At 34.5% G+C, this 22993-nt stretch overlaps 16 protein-coding genes across 16 annotated transcripts; 10 read left to right on the top strand and 6 right to left on the bottom strand.

The window, feature by feature from the left end:
• VICG_00437 (uncharacterized protein) lies at positions 1-1453 on the top strand (the record flags this gene model as incomplete). Its single annotated transcript, XM_007603828.1, has 1 exon — positions 1-1453. A coding segment is annotated over one exon (1453 nt), but the record flags the coding sequence as incomplete, so codon positions are not given.
• A 91-nt stretch (positions 1454-1544) lies between these two features.
• VICG_00436 (uncharacterized protein) lies at positions 1545-2150 on the bottom strand (the record flags this gene model as incomplete). Its single annotated transcript, XM_007603827.1, has 1 exon — positions 1545-2150. One exon carries the CDS (start codon positions 2148-2150, stop codon positions 1545-1547), a length of 606 nt encoding a protein of 201 aa, XP_007603889.1.
• A 270-nt stretch (positions 2151-2420) lies between these two features.
• On the top strand, positions 2421-4121 carry VICG_00435 (uncharacterized protein; the record flags this gene model as incomplete). Its single annotated transcript, XM_007603826.1, has 1 exon — positions 2421-4121. One exon carries the CDS (start codon positions 2421-2423, stop codon positions 4119-4121), a length of 1701 nt encoding a protein of 566 aa, XP_007603888.1.
• A 138-nt stretch (positions 4122-4259) lies between these two features.
• Positions 4260-5495, bottom strand: VICG_00434 (uncharacterized protein; the record flags this gene model as incomplete). The annotated part of the gene is made up of 1 exon (XM_007603825.1): positions 4260-5495. The coding sequence occupies one exon, from the start codon at positions 5493-5495 to the stop codon at positions 4260-4262; it is 1236 nt and encodes a 411-aa protein (XP_007603887.1).
• An 893-nt stretch (positions 5496-6388) lies between these two features.
• On the top strand, positions 6389-6739 carry VICG_00433 (uncharacterized protein; the record flags this gene model as incomplete). Its single annotated transcript, XM_007603824.1, has 1 exon — positions 6389-6739. The coding sequence occupies one exon, from the start codon at positions 6389-6391 to the stop codon at positions 6737-6739; it is 351 nt and encodes a 116-aa protein (XP_007603886.1).
• Positions 6740-6996: 257 nt separating this feature from the next.
• Positions 6997-7302, bottom strand: VICG_00432 (TIGR00251 family protein; the record flags this gene model as incomplete). The annotated part of the gene is made up of 1 exon (XM_007603823.1): positions 6997-7302. One exon carries the CDS (start codon positions 7300-7302, stop codon positions 6997-6999), a length of 306 nt encoding a protein of 101 aa, XP_007603885.1.
• A 249-nt stretch (positions 7303-7551) lies between these two features.
• Positions 7552-10248, top strand: VICG_00431 (uncharacterized protein; the record flags this gene model as incomplete). Its single annotated transcript, XM_007603822.1, has 1 exon — positions 7552-10248. One exon carries the CDS (start codon positions 7552-7554, stop codon positions 10246-10248), a length of 2697 nt encoding a protein of 898 aa, XP_007603884.1.
• A 298-nt stretch (positions 10249-10546) lies between these two features.
• VICG_00430 (uncharacterized protein) lies at positions 10547-12802 on the top strand (the record flags this gene model as incomplete). The annotated part of the gene is made up of 1 exon (XM_007603821.1): positions 10547-12802. One exon carries the CDS (start codon positions 10547-10549, stop codon positions 12800-12802), a length of 2256 nt encoding a protein of 751 aa, XP_007603883.1.
• A 609-nt stretch (positions 12803-13411) lies between these two features.
• Positions 13412-14458, top strand: VICG_00429 (uncharacterized protein; the record flags this gene model as incomplete). The annotated part of the gene is made up of 1 exon (XM_007603820.1): positions 13412-14458. The coding sequence occupies one exon, from the start codon at positions 13412-13414 to the stop codon at positions 14456-14458; it is 1047 nt and encodes a 348-aa protein (XP_007603882.1).
• A 266-nt stretch (positions 14459-14724) lies between these two features.
• VICG_00428 (uncharacterized protein) lies at positions 14725-15204 on the bottom strand (the record flags this gene model as incomplete). Its single annotated transcript, XM_007603819.1, has 1 exon — positions 14725-15204. The coding sequence occupies one exon, from the start codon at positions 15202-15204 to the stop codon at positions 14725-14727; it is 480 nt and encodes a 159-aa protein (XP_007603881.1).
• Positions 15161-15598, bottom strand: VICG_00427 (uncharacterized protein; the record flags this gene model as incomplete). The annotated part of the gene is made up of 1 exon (XM_007603818.1): positions 15161-15598. The coding sequence occupies one exon, from the start codon at positions 15596-15598 to the stop codon at positions 15161-15163; it is 438 nt and encodes a 145-aa protein (XP_007603880.1).
• A 712-nt stretch (positions 15599-16310) lies between these two features.
• On the top strand, positions 16311-17480 carry VICG_00426 (uncharacterized protein; the record flags this gene model as incomplete). The annotated part of the gene is made up of 1 exon (XM_007603817.1): positions 16311-17480. One exon carries the CDS (start codon positions 16311-16313, stop codon positions 17478-17480), a length of 1170 nt encoding a protein of 389 aa, XP_007603879.1.
• A 216-nt stretch (positions 17481-17696) lies between these two features.
• VICG_00425 (uncharacterized protein) lies at positions 17697-18566 on the bottom strand (the record flags this gene model as incomplete). Its single annotated transcript, XM_007603816.1, has 1 exon — positions 17697-18566. One exon carries the CDS (start codon positions 18564-18566, stop codon positions 17697-17699), a length of 870 nt encoding a protein of 289 aa, XP_007603878.1.
• A 406-nt stretch (positions 18567-18972) lies between these two features.
• VICG_00424 (uncharacterized protein) lies at positions 18973-19515 on the top strand (the record flags this gene model as incomplete). Its single annotated transcript, XM_007603815.1, has 1 exon — positions 18973-19515. The coding sequence occupies one exon, from the start codon at positions 18973-18975 to the stop codon at positions 19513-19515; it is 543 nt and encodes a 180-aa protein (XP_007603877.1).
• A 335-nt stretch (positions 19516-19850) lies between these two features.
• On the top strand, positions 19851-20975 carry VICG_00423 (uncharacterized protein; the record flags this gene model as incomplete). The annotated part of the gene is made up of 1 exon (XM_007603814.1): positions 19851-20975. The coding sequence occupies one exon, from the start codon at positions 19851-19853 to the stop codon at positions 20973-20975; it is 1125 nt and encodes a 374-aa protein (XP_007603876.1).
• Positions 20976-21025: 50 nt separating this feature from the next.
• On the top strand, positions 21026-22669 carry VICG_00422 (uncharacterized protein; the record flags this gene model as incomplete). The annotated part of the gene is made up of 1 exon (XM_007603813.1): positions 21026-22669. The coding sequence occupies one exon, from the start codon at positions 21026-21028 to the stop codon at positions 22667-22669; it is 1644 nt and encodes a 547-aa protein (XP_007603875.1).
• Positions 22670-22993: the final 324 nt, after the last annotated feature.

The raw sequence follows: 22993 nt of genomic DNA, 5'->3' as shown, positions 1-22993 counted from the left end.
ATTCTCTTTTTTAGTGTCTTTTCTCAGCCACTTATATTTTTATAATCACAACCCCTTGACCTTCTTTGCTCTTTCATCAGATAAGAATAGCCTTAGAAACAAGTTTATTTTAACTTGCATCAGGATCTTCTTCGTGATTTCCAATCTTTTTGTGATCTTCAGTTGGGCACGCTTCCAGTCGTTAAAAAAACTGTCTTCGATTCACATGGACGAAAACGTGCTATACTTTTCAGGTATCCTCATACTACTTTGCTTGGCCTTTTGCTTTACTGTATCCTTTTTCCTATCAATATTTTCCAGATATTTTACAGTATTATGCTTGTTCTCACCACTGCTTTTTACACTCTTGTTGTATAATAACACGAACAACTTCTGGATCGTTGTGGCACTTGTGGTTTCAATCTTTTTATCCGTAGTCACTATCTTTGATCTGCTGATTAACGGTGAGGATGTTTATCAAAAAATTGGAAGGGTTGCCTCAATTATGTGGCGTAATATCATTCCCGTATTTGCTGTCATCTTTGTAGTCTCACTCTTCAATGCAATCATGGTTTACTTCTCATGTTTCGTGTTTGGCTACATTAAAAACAAGCTTATTGCCGTACTAATCTATTCATTTATCGTTGCCTGGCTATATGGTGCATGCAGCGGTATCATTAAAGCTTTCATCTCTTCGTACATATATTCATCACTTGGTGACAAAAATAACCGATTTACCACTGCTATATATTCCGTAGTTTCCATCATTGACTCAATTCTCTATGCCACATTTATACCTGCTGTGCTTGAGTGTCTGATAACTGCTGTTGATTTAGTCTCTCATTATATTTGTGATAAAAGTAGTAACAAAAAGAAGTCTGGTGCGGCCATATCAATATCTGCTGGCCAGTATATAGCATTGATGGTTCTTGAGGGTATAAGATCGTTCCTTATCGCCCTTAAGACTGCTGTCGAGTTTTACAATGAGTTTCTTATTTCCTATCTAGCTATATTTGGTGGTGAGTTTGACCAAGAGGCTTTGAAAGAATCTATGAAAATTAGAAGGACAAGGTCACGTCAGAGTACGGTGCTATTCATTTTCCTAAGAATTGTACTTTCTGTTCTTGCATGCGCTGCCTTGATTGGAATGTTGCCATTTAACACTAATCTTATATTTGAGAACTTTACTGGAAACCTACATCTATTGATCGGACCAGAAACTCAAATTGATTCTACACAAGCCGTATCCCTGTATTCCTCCTTCCAGATATACTTCTCTGTCATTTACTTCTGCCTCTTTGTCGCCATCAACTTTATTTCTTCGTACTTCAATGGGCTGATAGCTGCTATGTACTTTGATCATAAACAGCGCAGTAAATCGATTAGCATGAAGATGTTAAGTAATACCAGAGATGAAAAGGCTATTGTTGAAGACAAAACGAAACAAGCTGCTCAGTGCGCTCCTGCAGGTTAGTTAATTAAACTATAACCAAAATTTCTTATTAAAAGTTCTCACAAGTAATTTTTTGTATCAATAATTTTTATATTAAATAATATGTATTTATTTAAACTTGTTCTGTAGCTACTTTGGAAGTGTCAGTCTCAGCCTCTGTTGCAAGCTGTTCCTCCTTAGTTTCGGAATAGAAGAAGTGTAGGAACTCAATCCAAATGCAAAGAAGATAAAATATGAGTTCCAGAAAATAAAAGAATATGTTGTTGTCGTGGCTAATTGCAAGTATTATTGAGAAAATAAGCAAAATAAGCAGCTTAAACCCGGGCACTCCAATTCTAACGACTGCTGGTAAATTAATGAATTTGAAAAATATGGAGAATGAGACAATTATATCTGCTAATATACTAACATAGAGAATATAAACGATAGCCGTGTGGCCTATGACTAAAGATTTTCCTTCATCAAAAGTAAACATGAATATTGGTATGAGTAGTATGGTTTTGATTAGAAGTGCGATAAAATGCAAATCTTTTTGTCTCATATTCTTCAATTCTCTGGGAATTGCTTTTCCAATTCTTGATTCCTTGATGATCTCTATGTTTTGTTCGATTTTTTCATCCACTTTTTTGACTTGATCTGGCTCCATTGGATTCTGGTTTGCCGCTGCCTCTGCTGGATTTTGGTCTGCTGTTGGCTCTACTGGATTCTGGTCTACCATTCAAGAAGTTAGGGGTTTTTGATTTATTTGTTTCTAAGAGAAAAAGGAGTAAGTAAGTATGGTGATGAATTGTTTGAAAATGGGCCAATCATCTTGCTTTTTATGAAGCATTTTTTTAATTAAAAAATTTTGACAAAAATATTCTGTGCCCATCAACAAACTGTTGATGGAATCATTATCGTGCTTGTTTTGCAATTAAACATGTGTTTTTGTTGTTATTTAGAAGATTAATTTTCCATTTTTCAGTTCTAAGCACAATAAAGCCCTTCTATGAATTTTCATGGCGATCTTACACCAGATTTAATAAACTTAATTATGCTTTGTGATAAAAATCCAGAGCTGGCAAATGATATTGTAAACAACACAACAAGATATCCCATACTTTATAAGAAAGCTTTGGACGGAATACCTACGAGTATTATCATTACAAAGCCATTATCCTGCAAAGAGTTGAACAGAATGGTAAAGGTTACAGGAAGCATTATCAAAACGTATCCCATATTCTTTAAAAATGTTACAAGTGAACAAATATGTCTGAAATGTAGGGCAACATCTTATCTTTCCGAACATGAAGCATCAAAACTTAGGGGGAATTTATTTTGCCAGTCTTGTGGATCAAGTAATTTAAAAACATCCCAAAATTTTCAACATTCCTTTCCAATTCAAACTATCAAAATACAAGACATGAGCAATTCTGATGCAATGTCAGAGACTATTGAAGTAAATATAGAAGGTGAAAAAGTAGGAGTGTTTCAACATGGAGATAAAATTTCTGTTACTGGGACTGTTTTAAGGAAATGGAAGTCGCTAAGGCCAAATGAGTCAATGCTTTCTACATTATTCATTAAGGCTATACAAATAATTAAAGATAATGACGAAGAAAACGAGTATTCTGAGGTAAAATGTCTAATCGATGATTATTGTTCAAAAAATAGATTTGAAAAAAGGTCCTTTATTATCAACTCATTTTGCCCAGAACTTTGCGGACTGTATAATGTTAAGCTTGGATTTTTACTTGCGTTAATTGGAGGTGCCGTGGGGAATAAGGATCCCGGTGCATCACGTCTTAATTCGCATGTTCTCATAGTTGGTGATCCAGGAACTGGAAAGTCACATCTACTAAAAGCTACATCTAAGCTTGTATCTCCCTCTATCTTTACAAATGGCGTTGGGACCTCGGATGCAGGACTCACAAGCTGTGCAGTCAGGTATGAAAAAGAATGGACACTTGAAGCAGGTGCCTTAGTTCTTGCTGATACTGGGATATGCTGTATTGATGAATTTAATAGATTAAAAATAAGTGAAAAGAGTGGTCTTTTGGAAGCAATGGAGCAGCAAACACTGAGTGTAGCTAAAGCTGGAATGGTTACCACTTTGAATTCACGGTGTTCTGTATTTGCAGCAGCAGGCATAAGATATAATTATGATTCCAAAAGGTCTATTTGTGATAATCTTGAAATGGCATCTCCATTGGTAAGCAGGTTTGACTTAATATTTGGAATTTTTGATAAATCAAACAAAGACAAGGACGCTGAAGTCTGTAATTATGTTTTAAGCAGAGAATCACCAGTAAAGCTACCAGAGCAGATTAGATGGTCACAGACGACTCTTAGAACCTTTATTTCTCAGTGTCGTAAAAAGAAAAACAATATTACCGAGCCGACCTGCGATATTTTACTGAAATATTATACTAAAAAGAGAACACTAGAAGGAGTAAATGAGTTCAATACGATAAGAATGCTTGAAAGCTTGGTAAGGCTAACAGAGGCACATTCAAAACTTATGGGCATGGATGACGTAACAGAGGAGGATTCATTTATAGCATTAATTCTGATGGAGACCAGCATTAATTCTGCATCTAGCATTGCAATTGATGTCGAAAAGGTCTTTGTTGATCAAAGCTATTTTGAAAAAATACGTGGTCTCATATGTACAAAATATGGAATTGATTTCAAAGAACAAACGATCTAACACGTATTTGCACAATGTAATAGCTTAAAACGAGGCCTACTAATAAAATGCATCAAGCATTAGCTATTGTGTATTAGTATATCATATAATTAAATGCCATGATCTCCATAAATATTTTGTTCTAATAATCTTAATTTACTAATTAAGCAGATTTAGTATCTCCTCACATGTTTTGGCATTTTCTTTGCTTTTAATTTTCATGATCTCATCCTTCAACATGCCATTTCTGTCTTTCAAAAGACCTAAACATCTTTTAAGTACCTTGATGCCGAGCTTATTTTCCATAATTGTTTTTAGATAGCTCCTTATAAGCCCAAGTATGTATTTTTCATTAAAAAGCAATATTCTCTGAATGCTGTAGTTTCCAATTTCGTGGCAGAACAAGTATTTTCCATTTTCGCCAAAGTATTTACAAATTAATGACTGTGTTTTTTCAGTTGAGCAAGCAAGTATCAATGTTTGAATGGTGTAGGCTCCATATTTTGTTGCACATATCACCGATATGTCATTCCCAAAACATCTGATAAGCTCGCATATCTGGTCCTCCGTCATTTCCTTTATTTTTGTTTGCATTATAACATTTGTTATTGATCCAACAGCCAGTTCTTTGGCATTCATAAAAATCAAATCTAGTCTACCCTCATATTCTTCTGTTGTGCATTCTTCATTCTTCTGAGTAGTATTCAGTTTCTTAATTTCACTCTTCGAGTACAACCCCTTCATCCTATTGAAAAACTCTATTCGTGAATAAAATTCATCTTCTGTCATGTTTGAATTATCTTCCTTTTCATTTTCAACTTGGCTTATAAACGGTTTAAAATCATATATTAAACTATTTTCTGATGAGACTGAGTGTCTTACTTGCTCGACTTTTGCACAGTACTGAATCCTGGTCATCCTGTTATTATGACCGGTACTATACTGTTCTTCTGAGTTATCAATTAGTGTCTCAAACAATCTTTCTCTCAAAAAGCTCATTTTGACTAGTGAAAAATATTGATGATAAAATGAGATGGCATCATTTACTGTTACAAAATAAACTATGACTGAGGCATCCTCTACCTTGAATCTGCCAACTCTTATATCGTTTTTGAGAGATTCCAATATGAACTTAGAGCTTAACAGGTATGTCCTGAAGCCAAAGCATTCTTCTTGGGTAGTCCTTGATTTTATTTTCATTTGTATTGCATCTCTTAGTACTTCATTCTCCACATATCCCTCCAATGATTTCTTTTTTGAAATTTCAAACATATCTGAGTTCATACCATAGAAGTTTAATGAAATTTCAGATGAGTATAATTCGGTATTGCTTTCATCCAGTTTTATTTCTCTCAGCTCAATAATTTTACTTGGTTGCTCTACAGTCAGGTTCATGCGACAGGAACTTCTTGACATCTTTATAAATTTTAATTTAGCAGTGAATTTTTATTTGTGAGTTAATTAGTTAAAAATTTCAGGCAACCTATAAACTAATACTGCAAAAACTATTTGTTAATAATAAAATTATGCAAATACCCTATCAACCACAGGCTGTATTGGCGGCAAGTGTGGTCAACATGGCCAAGATAAGCACTAAAATCTAATTTGTTGATTCAAGCATGCATTTACTTGACAGCTAAAATATAAAATATTTTGCAATGTCAATATACAGAATTACTGATACTCTCGCATATTATGCTGCAGTGTGCTTCAAATAACAGAAATGAATATAACTAAAATGGCCATCATTATAACGGCAACTGTGTCTTTAAAATCATTAGAGCTCAATTTACCCATGGATTTTGGACAAAAGCACGAAAGGCTTGCTAAAGTTATCTCCTACACAACACCAGAGAACTTTCTGGAATCACTCTCTTCTATTGAATACAGTCTCCTTCTTCCCCCATCTGAGAAGCAATCAGCTTAGTTCCAAACGAAGCAAACTTTCAGTTGCCAAACGTTTTTCTGAAGACAAGGAGTAATTTTGAAGTGGAAAAATTGTTTGGTAAAAGTAAACTTGAGGACAATTGGAATTCGAAAATAGACAAGTTGATTGAGCTTATTAACCAAATTGAATTAAATCAGGAACTGTCAAGTGGGAATGAGGATTTTGATGAGAAAATGCTAGAAACATTAATCAAATATAGACATTGGTGAGAAAATAGTCAATCTTGCATACGTAATTATCAATGATATCTAACCATATTTGCTTGTTACATCATAGGATTGTGCGTAATAATCCATTTGTACTTCGAGTTAAATTTTTTGAAAAAATTTTTGTCATTCCGATGGTATACGAAGCACTTAGCAGCAAAAAGACCCAGGAGATGTATAAACTTATACATTCTCTTAAATCTGAAGGAAATATCAAGTCAGGGTACAACGAGGCGGTAAAATCGGTTAAAAACAATACTGCGGTACTCGTGGTCATTGCCAAAGATGCAAATCCTCCTTGTTTGATAGATCCACTTCCAGTCCTTTGTGAGCAGAAAGGTGTTCAGTTTGTTTTTGTTGAATCCAAAACAGCATTAGGAAAGGCCTGTAGTGTTGATGTGGATGTTTTGGCCTGTGCTATATTTGTGCCCAAGCATGAGAACTCCACCCAAATATCAAACAAAATTGCACTAGTACTCAGATAAATAGAATTATAAGTGTAGCATGCATATTTTGATTAAACTTTACATTTAAAATCTTCTAAACAATAACTACTTGTCTTCCTGAAAAATACTTTGATGCTTGAAATGAACAGCCGCATTCAGACTTAGAAGTATTCTTAAATACGTCGTTTTCTTTGAATAGTCTTTTTAAAACTCTTATAAGATTTGCCAAGGCTACTAAAACAACGAATAGTATGCTTCGGGCCTCTCTGACTTATAATTTAGTGTGGTGTTACGCTTCAGACCTTATTCATGCACTTGGCTATCATATTCGTAACCTCCTGAATACTCGCTCTTAAGCTTACTCTAATTTTTTTCCTACTTGAATGTTGTCCGCCAGTAACACTTAACTTGTCTTTCTGGACTCCAAAAATCGTTGAAAGAAAGTTTAAAAGTTCTTTGTTGGCTTTTTCCTTATCTGCTGGCGCCGCAAGTGCAATTATAAATTCTTCATCAGTGAAAGCACGAATTTCTGTCTGAGAGGCATTGGGCCGCACTTTTATGTCGAGAATAAAGTAATCCTCTTTTATCAATATTACGTCCATACAATGGGCTTTTAAACATCAATATTTCTAATCATCGACCATAAAGACAAATATAAGCACTAACACAAGCACATGAAATAAGATAGCAAAATTAACCATAGTTTCTTGTACTTTGATTTGCCATTTAATATACTAAAATGCATATGCAGTACTTGCACATTAGTGTCATGAGTATTCTTTTATTTCAAATCGTATCTAGCTTTTGATTGGAGCTCCTCCTTATTTTGTAATTTCATGTTCACCCCTTTAATGAGTGACCCAGGCTCGAAACTTCCTATTAAAATTGACGAGGAAGATACAAAAACTCTTGGGAATCTCACAGGTCTTGGACAATTAGAAGACTGTGACCAGGTTATTAGGTCAAATGGGTTTACCCAAGTGTTCGGTGCCTTGGCCTTGATCGTCGTATACTTTATCTGTAGAAATAAAACACCATGGGTATATTATCCAAACATCAAAAATAAGCCGCAGCATCCATGCTATCAGCACAATCCAGGACTCTTTTCTTGGATTGGACCTTTAATTACCACCAAGGATACTCAGTTGCTTAGTATGGTAGGTCTTGACGGATTCATGTTTCTTCAAATGCTCAAATTGCTTTATAGAATTTGCTTCTTTCTTTCGCTAATTGTTGTGCCTTTTCTTTGTCAATGGTTTTACACAATTAGAGGGTCTAAGAGAGATTCACAACTATTTATCCTTTTGAGCCTTTCTGATATCAAAGATATTAAGGTTTATTGGTGCATTCTGGCTTTGGCACATATCATCACAGCCATTGTTTTATATATGGTATTTATTTATTACAAAAGATTTGTAACCCTACGACAGCTGTATCTTGCCGCACCTGCCACAATGACTTCAGTCAGTCAAATGAAAAAACTATCTAAGGAGTTGTGTGATGACCAGAATGCAATAGATTTCATTAACATCTCTTCCAGAACAGTTATTATTGATCGTCTTCCTCCAACTATTAAAAACGATCTAGAATTACTAAAATACATAGAGTCTTTAAAAATAGGTGATATAGAGAGTGTGTCTCTCATCCACAACACTTACCGCCTGCAGAAAATGTATGAAGAACGTGATGCAGTGATACAGGATATAGAAAAAGAAATAGCCACATCATTTGTTAAAATTAAAAAGTACTTTAAGGCAGAGAAGGACAAGTGTAGAGCCAGTTTTGGTGAGCTCTATACAGAGGATCTTGAACGATCAACGCTAGCTCTTTTTGAAAGCATGAATTTTACATTAGAAGAAAAGGTAAAGATTTTCAATAATTTTTGTAAATATGCTGATAAATTTTTTTCAAAAACTTTTATTGGAAGGTCAATAATCAATTTGCATCTAGTAAGGCTAAATGAAATCAACAAAAAGATACTCCGGGAAAAGGATCGTTTAGAAGATACATCAAAAGAAAATCAACTTGATGTACCGAAGGCTAATGAAACACTTTATGTAGACATGGATGTAAAGAATGATGTTAGTTTCTTTAGCATATCTCAGGTGCTCAGTTTTAGGAAGAACAGTGATCTATTTTCTTTAGATTTGCCAATTAACCGAAGAAAAGGCTTTATTACCTTTAAGGACCAGCGAACAGCAGGAATAGTAAGACAGACAAAGTTGGGGACAAGAGTATTTTCAAGCAATATTGAGCCTGCGCCAGCTCCACACGATGTTCTTTGGAGGAATATTTGTAGAAAAGAAGTAAGCGGTTATTTCCTAAAGCTTCTTTCACTTGGCTTATACGTTCTATTTAACCTTTTCTTCCTCGTTATTGTCGTATGGATTGTAAAAAGCCTAGAAATAGAAAAAAACACAAAAAATTTCCTGTTCAAGATCGTTCTCCAAAATCCATTCATACATTCTCTTTACAGAGGTATTCTTGCTCCATTAATTTACAATATTCTTCTATTCTTTGTTCCTATTATTATCAAGGCATTACTGCATATGGAGCAGAATAACTCATACTCTGGTTTGCAGGTTAAGTTAATGTATAGACTTTCCCTTTTTCTGTTTTTCAATGCCTTTTTGGCCATGATTATTCTCACTTCAGTTCTTACCTTTATTGAAAAAATTAAAGCGAAGACAGTCACCATTGAATCGTTGATTTCTGAATTTGGGAGTTCAATAATCCGTACATCTGTTTTCTTTTTCAATACAGTAGTACAGAGATTATGCATAGGTTCAGTCATTGTCATTCTTAAGCCATCACCATTTCTTTATAACTGGATTGTGGCGCCTTTTGCTATTTATACTCGTAGGCAAACACAGGAACGCGAGTTTTCTCCACCAATAGATTTTGGAAATCATATTCCTAACATTCTTTTGATATTACCTATGGCTCTTGTCTATTCTTGTGTCTGCCCATTGATGCTAGTTGTTTCATGGGCTTTCTATCTTTTTAGTTACTTAGTATACAGAAATGAACTGCTTTATGCTACTAGGAATGATTATGAATCGGGTGGTTCTCATTGGAAGCAGTGTATCAGATTCATTTTGTTTTCCTTGCTTGCATTTCAAGTTATCACGGCCATTCTCACTTTCTCTGTTGAAATGTATGCCGTTTTTTATTCATTTTTGCCTTTGATATTCCTTACATTCGTTTTTTCTGAGGGTCTCAATATGATTTTTGAAAACAGCTGTGAAAATTTTCCCATGAATGCACCGGAAGAGAGGTTTCTTGACAGGTTCTCAAAGAAGGCCTTGGAAGAGCGTCACAAAATTCTAGGTGAATGGAAGGAAATAGGAGAAGAGGTGGACGAAGACGTTCTTCCAATTAGTGAGCTTGGATTTGAAGACAAGACATCTGAACTTACAAAATCGTATTACAAGGATCCTTCGACTTCCATGTCAATAGGAAATATTATTTTGCCACAAAATTTTTACAAAATTGTACATTTTTTACGAAGTTTTGATAAAAACGATCTCTTTGGATTGAAGAAATGAAAAATTAAATATAGAACAATTACAAAACACATTAACACTCTATCAACATCAAATATAGTATATAAAATGATGTCTGTGAGCAGGTGTGCATTTATCTTGGCTATCAGCTCTTTATTAAAATAAATACACTATTCCTGGGGTTTCTGGATATTTAGATAGCTATACAGTCGAATACTATGGTGGCTTTGCTCATAGTAACTGTAAATTAAAAAATTATGCATTTTGCAATAGTACAAGGTTTTGTTGATAATCTTATTTTTATGTTTTTGATCTTTTAAAGACCGAAATTTTTTTTGTCATGGAACCCTCTCGCATAGAAAATAGCATTATTTCTAAAAACTCAGACGTATCTGCATCCGAAGCAAACATCTACACTTCTGATTGTTGTATCAATGTAGGATCTGAAATTGGTGAAATTTTTAGTGAAGTGTTTCACGCAGATCCTTGTATTTCTGATATTGAACATTTATGCACAGACTCAATGCGAGAATACGAAGAATACGTAGAAACAGAAAATCCAAAGAGTGAAAAAGAGATTTTTGGCGGAATGGCTAGTTCGGAGAGTAATGAAGAGAATGTCCAAGTGACTGAGTCTAGTTTTGACTATGAAAGTTCCAAAGAAAACTTTTCATTTGTCGAAATATCACATGAAGAAAACAGTAGAAGTGTTATAAACAACTCAATAGATGCTCCAAGTGTAGTTCATGACTCATATAACACAGAATCAGACTTGACAGCCAAACGATACAAGAGTAGCACATCCTCCATCTCTTGCCAGGATATAAACAGGTCTAATAGCACAGCATCATTCACTTTGGACAATAACAGACAAGCTTTTTCTGGATTCAAAAATGGAAAAGACCAGGAAATCTACATAGATCCATCGAAGATTGAGACTGCGATGGCAAATCTAGATTCACAAGAGAAGAATGAATGCACATCGAAGTTTATTAAGGATTTAATATCTTCACTTCCAAGCACGTCGCAAGATACAACGGTCTCAGATGAAGAGATAGTTACACAGGTTGTTGAAGATGACTTATTTGAAAGCACCGAGCTGAATAAAGTAATAGACTTTGACAGCCCAAGTATTAGGGCTGATAATAACAATCAACCTAATGAAAAACATAAACTGATAAGCGATATTGAAAGCTATTCATGCAAAGGTAAGAACGATATAATTAATAGATCGAATGATGACAAATATAAACTAGAAAATATTACAGGTAAGATAATCGATTCGGGATTTACAACAGGTAACAACAAAAATGTTCTTGTGAATTCTAAGAATATTAAGCACATGGACCTTTACTATGAAGAAGATCAAGAAAATGCCAAGAGTAAAAATTGTATGAAATCAAAAACAAATAGCAACACTACCGGACAAATGGAAAACGAGATCTTTGTTGAATCCGCATTTATGACAGGCAAAAACCAAACAATTCTAATTGATTTGAAGAATCTAAAAACGACTGAGAACCAAACAATGTTGATTGACGCGGATGATGATTCTTTACAAATCAATCATGATAAGCTTAGTAAAAATGACAGCATCGTATCCATTGGTAACAATGCCAATAGTACGTTTTCAAAGAATCAATTTATGAAAAAATGTAGCATTTCCCGTCAAAAAGATGTCTGTAGTAGGATCACAGAAGATTTATCTCTGGCTGAGACATTCTCCAAGGTTCTGAGGCACTTTAAGAAGGAAGAACACAGCTGGATCTTTGAACAGTTCAAATGGACATGGCTTCATTTATACTTAAACAATGAAATAGGCGATAATGAAAGTACCTTAGAAAAGATTATTGAAATTATGATACTAAGACAAAAATATGAAAAGTCTATTCTGAGAAGAATTGTGGAATTCGATGATGTTCCTTTTAGGTTTATGGTTCTTGGATTAATAGATTATTCTGAAGAATGTGCCGAGCTTTTTGATGGGTTTTACTCTCTCAAATTCAGAATTGACAAGAATATTTACACTCTTCTAAGAAATAGCGAATGCACTCTTGGCTCCAAACTGTTTGTCTTTGGATCTGCCATTCTTCTGAAGGGGGCTACCAGTATCTTTGATATTCAGGGGACTCCTCTTAGATTGTTTTATAACAGTGTAAAAGTTTGCCATGGGGATTATAAATTAGGTGCAGCCAAAAAAATATCTTTTCTGAATACAATCTCCGCTATTCTACCGGATGGGGGAGTGGTAAGTGGACTTAATGCTAGGATCAAGCAGATATTAGAGTTTAAGTATCTTGTTGCTGTTGAAAATTACAAAAACAGGGTAGATGATCTTGAAAAGGAGATAGAAAAGATATATGAAATAGCAGGTAAGACAGGGTATAGAGTGAGAGTTGAAGATATTTCTGTACGACAGTATTGTAAGCTGCTAATAGAAGATGAAACTGGAGAGTGCTATCTGACATGGTGGAATCCGCCAGAAGTACATGTTGGTGAGAGATACAAGTTTGTATTTCTGAATACTATTGAAAGGGCCTGTGAGCTCCACTTAACAACAACAAAGAAGACATACACCGAGAAAGTAAAAATATAAGATAGACAGTATTTAAATGAATTGTATTAAATTAGTTAAGGATTAACCAAGTGGCTGATATTAAAGCATTTAAGCTTTAGAGTCTGCCTTGTGAATATATTAAATAAGTTCAATGGTGCATTTTAGATGACGCATTTCAGCTTTAATGTACTAAGTGCATGGTGCATTTCTATCTGTGCCTCCTACGGCTCTCCCTGCTATGGTTTCATCCTTTTAGTTTACTATTGCTCATTTTTAATTCCGTTAAAGCTTGCCGTGTTTTCCTGCTTGCATACTTGCATTCGCAATTTAAAAGAATCTCTTATTCTTTATTTAATTAAATTCCTTGAATAGGTTTTTAGCCTGACCAACAAGCAAAAACAAATAAAAACAAACAACATTTTTAATTTATAAATTACTTTAAAGACTAGCATGGCAAAAATCGCTTCACAGTTCAATTTCACATCAATGCAAGACCGTCCGTGCCATACTTTCTTCCCTACTGATCTTTCTTACTTTCCTAAAGCTTCTTTGTTTTTATTTACAAGCTATTAAAAATCAAATCAATATTTTTAATTTATCTATCAATAAAAATGAATTTAAACAAAAAATTAAAAAACCCCTATAATAATGTCCAACACTCTATTAAACCTGCTTGTGCTGTCCTATGGCGTACTTGCTAGACGAAGACACAGAGAACATTCCACAACTAGCTCATGGTCGGACTTCCGCTATGACTCTTGCGAGAAAAGAGACCGTTGTGATAGGATTGAGTGCAGTGAAATAAGAGAATGTGAAGCTATTAACAAAGTATTCTGCAAGGAGATTAGCCTGGAAAGACCCTGCAAACCATGCGAGACCCCTTGCTATGACTATTGTGAAATTCCATACAACTGCTTTTCAACTACCTGCTCGTATAAATTCACAGAAATGACTTACCATGCCATTAAGGAGTTAGTCCTCCCTAGTTTTGATTTCTGCAGACCCCTTCATTGCGGCCTGAAATATTACAAACGTAAAGAAAGCAATGTAGAATGTGAGATTTACAAGCTACTTCTCCACGCCATTAACACTGTCTCTCCTTGTGTATTTGATGCATACTATGATGCATTCTATAATGGAAATTATTATGAGTGCTTCTTAATACTCCAGAGATTATACTCCTGTGATGCTGAGATTGAAAGAATTATCATTGAGTCTATCGTTAAGAAAAACAGGGAGTGCCGTAGAAAGACCATTACCTCCATCTGCTTTGTTGACCCATGCACCAGAGAGTGCTCAATCATTGATCTACCAGGCTGTGGATGTGAGAAGAGGGTCTGCCTCTATCTTCCTCGTCATTGTCTTAAGTTTGAAGAGTTCATTTGCCTTTCCTTCTGTGTAGACGATGCTATTATCTGTGAGATTGATCATTTCATACCCTGTGGGTTCAAGAATTTCTACTATGAAATTGTCAAGAAGTTCTTTAAATACTTTAAACATCTTTCAATTGAAAAGAGAGTGTTGTGGTGGCTCAGGATTAAGTTCTTTGTATTCAACTGCATTGGCTACAGCATTTCATATCTTAACTCTGGCGCCAAGAATCAAGTTTTGGATCTGCTCATTAAGACAGCAACTTCAGAGAACGATGCATTCTATCTTGCATATGCTCGTTCTCTTGGACTTATAAATAAATGATGTGAATGAGTAAAGTACAATTTAATATACTTTTAATATGGCACGCCTGTCTTTATAGCAGATTCACTGGCTTTAGGTGTGGACTTCTTATCATACGGGTAATTAAGCTATATTGCCTCAACGTGTTTAGCAGTCATACTTATAGATTGCAACTAATACCGGTTAATTTTAATAGTATATTCGTTTTTTAGCATCCGTTACGTGAATATTTTAATGCATCTATTTTAATACATTATTATCACTGCTACTATGTTAGTGCTGCTTTGTTAAATCTTCTCATCTCCATCGTTACTGTAGAATGTGTTGTATAATTTCAGATATACTTTTTCCGGCATGTCCCTTAATCCTCCATTTTCATCTATTACTTTTATTGACATAAACAGCTCCTTATTCAGCAGCCCTTTAACAACTGAATTTACATCAGAATATTTTCCAAGTATAGCATTTGAAATATTCTGACTTACTCCAGGAATAGTTTCAAGAATATTCTTCAAAAATTCTCTTTTCTGATATTCACAGAATTTCCTGGTCTTTGGGGTGTATCTGTCCTTTTCTTTTCTAAGACTGATTAAGGATCTTAGCTGTGAGTGTAAGAATTGGGAATCTTCAATAAATATAAAATTTATATGGTTTTCTATTTGGTATTCCAAATACTTCATTTTGAGTTCCTTTAGAATGCTATCTTCGGTAAATCTGACGTTTTTATGATTGATTCCTTGTATTTCCTGTTTTGCTCCATTTTGCATGCGTTTCTGAACTTTTCCCTCCGAAAACAAACACTATCCCCATTCTATTTGTAGCTGTTCCATTCACAGCTTCTAATTCATTAGTTAGTTCGTTCTTATCTTTAAAGGGAAAGTGCTCATAGTCACAAGTAAATATTCTAAAGAACGTATTTCCACTTTGCATTTCAACAATTTCTATATAATTTGAGTCTATAAAATCGTACATAAAGTCAATCCTGTCTACACCTTTGAATATTTTCTCTATCTTTCTGGGGATCATCACTCTTAGATTCACAAATACAGGATCAAATAGCTCTCTAAATGCATTGCTGCGCTGATTGTCTGTGCTTGCGCTTTGTTTTGATTGTATGCTTGAGTCAGTGTTTAGAAATGACAGAGACAAATCTTTACTCATCCTTACCACAGGGTTAAATGAAGACTGAAATAGAACAGTCTATATATTGTATGGATCTGTGCAGCATTTAATTAAACATAGCAAAATGGATAAATTAACATTATTAAAATCAATGATTTTGGATGTTAAACTATGTATTTGCCTATAGTCGTTAGAATTTACACTTTTGTCTATAAACAAACATTATTCCCTAAGCTTATTTAATACAGCAATATTTTCAAATTTGACATGGGCTTGCATACAGTCTGCTTATTGTGTGCAAAGTAATATGGTCATTGGGATTCTACGTATTATTTTTTAAGCTATGTGTGATATAAAGTCACAATCAATATTGAAGTAACTCTTTCACTTGATATAATAGAAAATTTCCCTCAAAAAGAGTGATAAGCTTTGTATTAAATTTAATTGGGTTGAAGTTTTCTCAAATAGCTTTTGAATGTTCAAAACATGAATTGCGATGGAATTTCCATCATTTGCAATGTACTCGAATCAAATGAATATTAAGAAAATCTTATCGAGGTTCCGTCATTACCATAAAGAGCAGAACCGTTATGAATGACTCATTTAACTCCACATGAATTTTACAAAAGCACAGTAACTGATATTTAAAGAGGGGCATATTGCGGGTTTATCTAAAATTCGGTAGTATAATTTACAATATCAGCATATTCACTACAATAACTTATTTTAAAGGCATGTTTACACATTTAATTTGGGCTGTTTACTCTATACTCAAATCCTGAAACCACAGGGTTTCAGGAATATAAACCTTGTTTGCAGGACAACTGCAATGGTTAAAACAATGTTTAAAAACCTCATAGCCAAGTGCTTTTCATGTTGTGGAGACTATCAAGTACAGCGGAAAAGATACAGCCTTGATGATGTGAAGATAGATTCTGAAGTTAGTGATATAGTAACGTCCGAGAAACAACCGAAAATGAAAAAAACACAACCGGATAAACTAAATATAAAAGGGCAGGTTTTTGATGGTAAAAACACTATGCTTGAGACCAAAAGCAGATTGAGTTCTAAAACAATGCATCAGCAATCTAAGAATAAAGAAGATATAGAAAAGAAAAGTGAGCTGAGTTCCAAGACTAAAGCTGGCACAGGTTTATACCAAAAAAGCAAAATAGAGACAGAACCTAAATTTCTCTCGTCAGGAATGGTTAAAATGGCTATTCTTAAGAGAAATAAGAGCAGCGAAAGAGTCAAAATGGGATTTTATAAATGCGATCAAAAAATCAATATTCAACATGATAGATGCAACGGAAAGAACAATCTCGAATCCAAAAATATTCATAGAAACGATGCAAAAGACAACACACTAGCCGAAGATATTAAACCTAAGGATTTATTCAATCGTAGGCATGCCTATAAAAGCCAGAACACAGAACAGACTAATGTAAAAGATATAGTTTCAGTTTATAGAGAGCAATCAGAGAGGTATAAGGAAGAAAAGGCCAGCAATGTTGAAACATTCAAGCCAAGCAGCGATCAGGTGGGCATGCACATTGATCAATCAAATACTAATTCAGCCAGTCACAGACTGTGCGATAAAATAGCTGGCAAAGAATACAATAAGTTAGTAGGTGAAGAGCTATTAAACACCCAATATGGGGACACATATAAAGTAGATTCGCAGCAGACTTTAACCGAAAAGAATGTCGGTGTGTTTAGAAATGAAAAATCAATAGAAGAATATCTCCTTGAAGTGTCTTTGGAATCGGAGTCCCGCAACACTGAAAGTGAAACAGATGTTTCCTGTTCAATTGATTTTTATGATAAGAAAGAGTTCAGTAAAATACTATTAAAAACAATCAAGCACTATTTGAAAGAGACACAGATAAGCACTATGAAAAAGAGTAAAAGAAAAGGATAGCACAAGGTATTAACTTATTAAACAATATATTTGATAGGACATTTTGGTACGGTTTGTAACATTTCAAACTTAAATGACCAACATAATATAAAAAATATTAAGACTTGGCTGTTTGCTAAATAAACAATACATATCAAAAGTATAAATAAATGATAAGCGGTCTTCCTTTTAGCTGACATAGACAAAACAACTTTGTAATTATAAATTATAATTTATTTACGCTCGAGAATAGAAAATCATATATGCTGAACTGCTGTGCTCTGGTCTCTCTATTGGCTGAACCAAAGAATCATTGTATTCCATCCACTTGTCCCTTTTACAAAAAGCATAGTAATGTCCTCCATCAAGCATTCCTGAGTGGCATACCATCCCAATAGCCTCGTATTTCACATCATTAATATTAATATTCTGATCAACCGTGATTTGGGTATTGTTTTTCGAGATAATGCTCTGGAATCTATTAAGATAGATGACAAAGTAGTCTGAGGTGGACTTAATGGAATGTACAATAGGACAGGCTGTTCGAGTGCTACATTCTGTGCATTTCCAAGGGGAGCTTTCATCTACTCTCTCCTCATTTTCTAGATAACTATTTAAAGACTTTTGGACACTATCCTTGATAGAAAGATATTGCATAGTCGGCAATGATGACACTACCGAGACAAATCCACACTTCTGACATTTTACTTTATCTTCAATTGAAATACTTAATGCTTTTTTTATGATATTGCTGTCTTTAGTATCCCTCGATGAGTCAAGCTCATCACACAGTTTTGTGATAAAACTGTCCAAAAATGAGTGAGCATCCTGTTGCTTTCCATCAAAAAGTCTAATTTTTCCTCTAATTTTACCAATAAAATCTGAGGGATCCAAAATTTTGCTATTGTTTTTGTATTCAAAAATAAAATTTTGAAATGCAAGACAAAAAGGTTGCTTTGTGGGGTCAAATGAGTTGTCCAAGAAATATCGTACTATCTTCGGAAGAGAGAGAAGGCATTGAATGGATGCATTGAAGAAACAGGTGTTCCCCTTATTTTTTATTCCACAAGGATCAAGATGTAGTTTTACTGCAAGTTTTGCAGCCATACAAGGGGTCTAAGAAATTTACCAATTGCAAGTGTTTCAGGACAAGTTTCAAAATTGCGATTACAAGGAAATACTAACCAGATTAAAGAGAATCGATACCCGATAGCATCATTTTGATTGTAGATAATCATTTATACTGTGATATTGACTAAGTTCATTTAAAGCTTTAAAAGTACTACAATATTAAAATATAACGATTATATGAAAATTCAGCATGTGTGCTAAAAACACTAGGATACAAACAGTGTTACTTTTTACCATCTTTTTCTTACAAGTTTCATCCTGAATGCTTCACTGTTTGATTCACAATTCTGAAACATTGATGAATTTGTGAGAAAACAATTGGAGAATTCGGAAACATAGTTTTAAAATGCTAAATATAAAATTTTCTCAACTCGTTGTTCATATGAGCGCATCCAATTTTCTTACTGTTGTTCTTCTCGTGTTCTTGACGGCTATCAGGGCAGAGCAGTTTTATAATGAGTCAAAGATGTCAGTAGAGGTCAGTCCACGTGTAAAGGAGCTTGCAGACAGGGAACTTGCAACTAATCCAATCATGCTTGATGCAGCCAAGAATGAGGTATTTCCAGGAAAGGTTCTGACAGTATTCTCGAGTCCACATTTTATAGGAAGCCCTCCTCCGGGTATTACAAACTTCATGCTTACACAGGTGCTCTTGTCAGCTCAAAAGAAGAATGGAACAGTATATCCTTTGTTCACTAAAGAAGCATTAAGATTGGTGACTGAGGATGGTGTTGTTCTACTTGACACGAAGTGTGAGGATTCAAAAGGCAAGAAGAGTAACGATTGTAAACCTGGATATAAACAGGTTGTAGTAAAGAAGACATCATCGTCAGGTTGCGAAGCACCATCAGCCAAGACCCAGTCTGTGGTAGAAGAAAAAACAGTAACAGCAAAAGGTGAAACTAGTAGTAGTACAATTTCTTAAGTAAAAGGTTAATTTAAAAATAGCACTAAAGACTTTTTATTTTAATTTACTTTCACATTATGGACATATCTTTAAACATGACACAATAATCATCATGTATCATGATAAATTAGCGTTTGTATTTAGCCATTTTATTTGCGGATATTGTTTTTTACTCTTGTTCCTGATTGTGTTTTAATATGAAACAAGAGTGTGCCATCAAAACCAAGAATAGCTACATATAGCAGCAGTATAAAGAGTTCTACATTACACAAGCGCATGGGGTATAATGCTTGGGCTGTTTTGCTATAAGCTTGTTTTCCACTCTATTTTTAATAAACCAAAAATTTTCATCCATGAAATCCATTACAATCCAGTCAATCGAATTAGTGAATTTTATGTGCCATGACAATCTGAAAATCGGCTTTGACAAGATGATTACATGCATTGGCGGAAGAAATGGTAGCGGGAAAAGTGCAGTGATGATTGCTCTTGGAATTTTGTTTGGCCAACGAGCACAGACCCTTGAAAGAGGAAGTAGTTATGCTAATCTTATAAAAACAGGTGCAAACCAGGCTACAATCAAGGTAGCTATAAATAACTATTTGAGATATAAGCTAGAGAGGTATGGAGACAAGATAGTCATAGAAAAGAAACTAAGAGCAAAATATACCAAAGTGTCAATATTTAATTCATATGGAAAAGTTTTCAATATTGGAAAAAATGAACTAGAAAACATCATTGAAAAGTATGGATTGAAATTTGATAATCCCTTGAACTTTCTTACACAGGAGAAGAGCAAAAGGTTTCTAAATGTAGCCCGACCTGAGGATTTATATGAGTTTTATTATCTTGGGACTGAATTTAAGAATATTGAAGAAGAGTTGCAGGAGAGTATGAATATACTAGAGGAAATGAAAAAGAAGGTAGAAGAGACAGCGGAGAAGCAAGATAATATTGAAACAAAACTGCTGGTTCAAAAGAAAAATCTTAGCTTTTTGGACTTTGATTCAGATGCAGCGCTTAGGCAGTTGGAAATAGAAGAGAAGTGGTTAAATGTTAAAGATTTAAGAAGCAAGGTAGAGAAATTAGACAAAACTATTGAAGACAATGATAGACAGATTCATGAAAACGAAGAGGAAAGAAGATTACTGTGTAGTATCCTGCAGGAGGCTGTTCAAGAGGAAAGCATCAAGGAGCTAGACGAAGAATTGTCTAAGCTTAAAGTGCAGGCACATGATGTTTCGACAGAATTGGCGGAATATGTCATAGAAAGAGACAGAGCAGCCGAACACATTGAAAAGATACGAAATAAAAGCAACATCCGTGCACTTGAAAAAGAACTATTGGAATATGAAAAAGAGCTATTGGAAAAAAGATCGCAGCTATGCTCACTCGAAAATGAAAGAGAGAATGCGCTCAAGGCATATAATGATGAAAAGAAGAGGAATGAAGAAAATGAACAGCACAGCTTTAATTAAAAAAACAATTAAGCTATTTAAGGCAGAATGCATTTGACAGCAACAAACAAATGCATCTTGAATGTTTCAAAAAGATTGAAGAAGAGCTTAAGAAGACCAGCTTTAAGGATGCTGTTATAGGCCCAGTTTGCAGATATCTGAAATTAAAAGAATATAAATGGTTTAAAACAGCCAGTATCATATTGAAGAAATCTCTTACAAATTACATTGTATTCAACTCTGAAGATAAAATTAAGCTTCATACTCTATTTAAAAAACTAAATGTAGACTATTCAGTGTCACAGATGTTCAGTAAGAAGCCATATCAGAATCTTAAGACCAACTCGAATTATAAGACACTTCTGGATGTCCTTCAGATAGATAATCAGTTGGTTTCAAATCAGTTGATTACTCTTAACAACATTGAGCAGATAATTCTGATTGAGGATCGTGAAAACGCACACAACATTATTAGGGCGGATCCTAGATATGTAGACTGTGCATATACCCTATCGGGAGATAAGATTAAGCTGTATAATGGATCATTGAGTGATTTTAGGGCCAAAGATGATGGGGTGTATTGGTTTGAAAATAAGGAGAGCAAGATTAAGAAACTCGAATGTGATTTATCAAAGATAGTACTCACGGAAGAAGCCAAAAAAAGATATGCCAGGTTAATGAACGATCTTGGAAAATTAGAATCTAGAACAGATAGTCTGGAGAAAAGAATAAGAAATCTTAGTATTGAACTTGAGTCTTTGAGAGGTCTCAAGGAAAATGATACTGAAAGGTTTGAAAAGAAGTATCATATTCTTTTGAAAAGTATAGTTTCACTTGAAAATAGAAAGAAGCAGATTGATGCCAAGATATCCAGTATTGAAAGCTCGAAGCAACAGACATTAGATAGAAATAAGGAAAGGTGTAATGAACTTCAGAGGAAAAGAGAACATGCATCCTCCAAGATTTGTAAACTTGATTATGAGATTATGGTCTGCGAAAATACCAAATCAGTAACTATAGCCAACAAGAAAGCTATTCAAGACGAGATATCTAAGAATGTTGCTGAACTTGGCGAGGAACCTGGAAATATTAAAAGTATGGCAGAAATAACAAAAGAGAGAAGGAGTATTCGAGAGTTTAAACTTAAGGCGAATGAGATGGGACCGAAGGAGGAGATTGAAGGGGAAATTGCTAAAATGTCCAGGGAAATAGCATACCTTAGCAAGCTCAGGGAGAAATTTGAGAGTATAATTCGGGAGATAGCCAAAGCTTGTAATAAAAGAAGAGCTAGAAGAGATGAAATAAAAGAAAAAGACACAGAAGAGGCGATGCGAATGTTTAAAGAGTATACGATGAGGAGTGGTTATGTTGGAGAAATGGCAATTGATCACGAAAATAAGAGATTAGACCTGAAGATGAAGGTTCATAACTCGTGTATCACAGGATCGAAGAGCACCTTAAGTGGGGGAGAAAGATCATTTGCTGGACTATGCTTTTTATTAAGTATGTGGAAATGCTTTAAGTGTCCGGTAAAAGTTTTAGATGAATTTGATGTGTTTATGGATTCCTTGAATAGGAAAATGGCCATCCACTGTCTTCTTGAGTTTTTCAAAGAGACACAGACACAGGTCATTCTAATAACACCTCTTGACACTTCTGATCTTAACGACTCCGAGTGTGATATAAAAATACTTAAGAAGGTAATAGAAGGATAATACTTCATGGCCAAATCCATACATTTTTTGTTTATTTTATCTATTAGTCAAGGTTTGGCAAATTCTATTACGATGCCACTACAATTAACGTATTTCTGTGTATTATTTCATATATTTTGACTGATTGATCAATTCTATTAAAGCTGTACATGTAGATGAACATGTCCTCTTATCCATAGATGATTTTTATGTGTGCCCTTATATGCATATGTGATAGGTTCATATTATATTGGAACTCTACAACTCAATTTGTTGGCCACAATAATATAAGTACATTAAAGTTCTATTTTGATTGGATCGTAATATTTTATAAAGCTTCAGCTG

Source organism: Vittaforma corneae (assembly GCF_000231115.1).
Source record: "Vittaforma corneae ATCC 50505 unplaced genomic scaffold supercont1.2, whole genome shotgun sequence".
NCBI lineage: Eukaryota > Fungi > Microsporidia > Nosematidae > Vittaforma > Vittaforma corneae.
The sequence above is the reverse complement of the archived record's forward strand: the minus strand, read 5'-3'. Positions and strand labels throughout refer to the sequence as shown.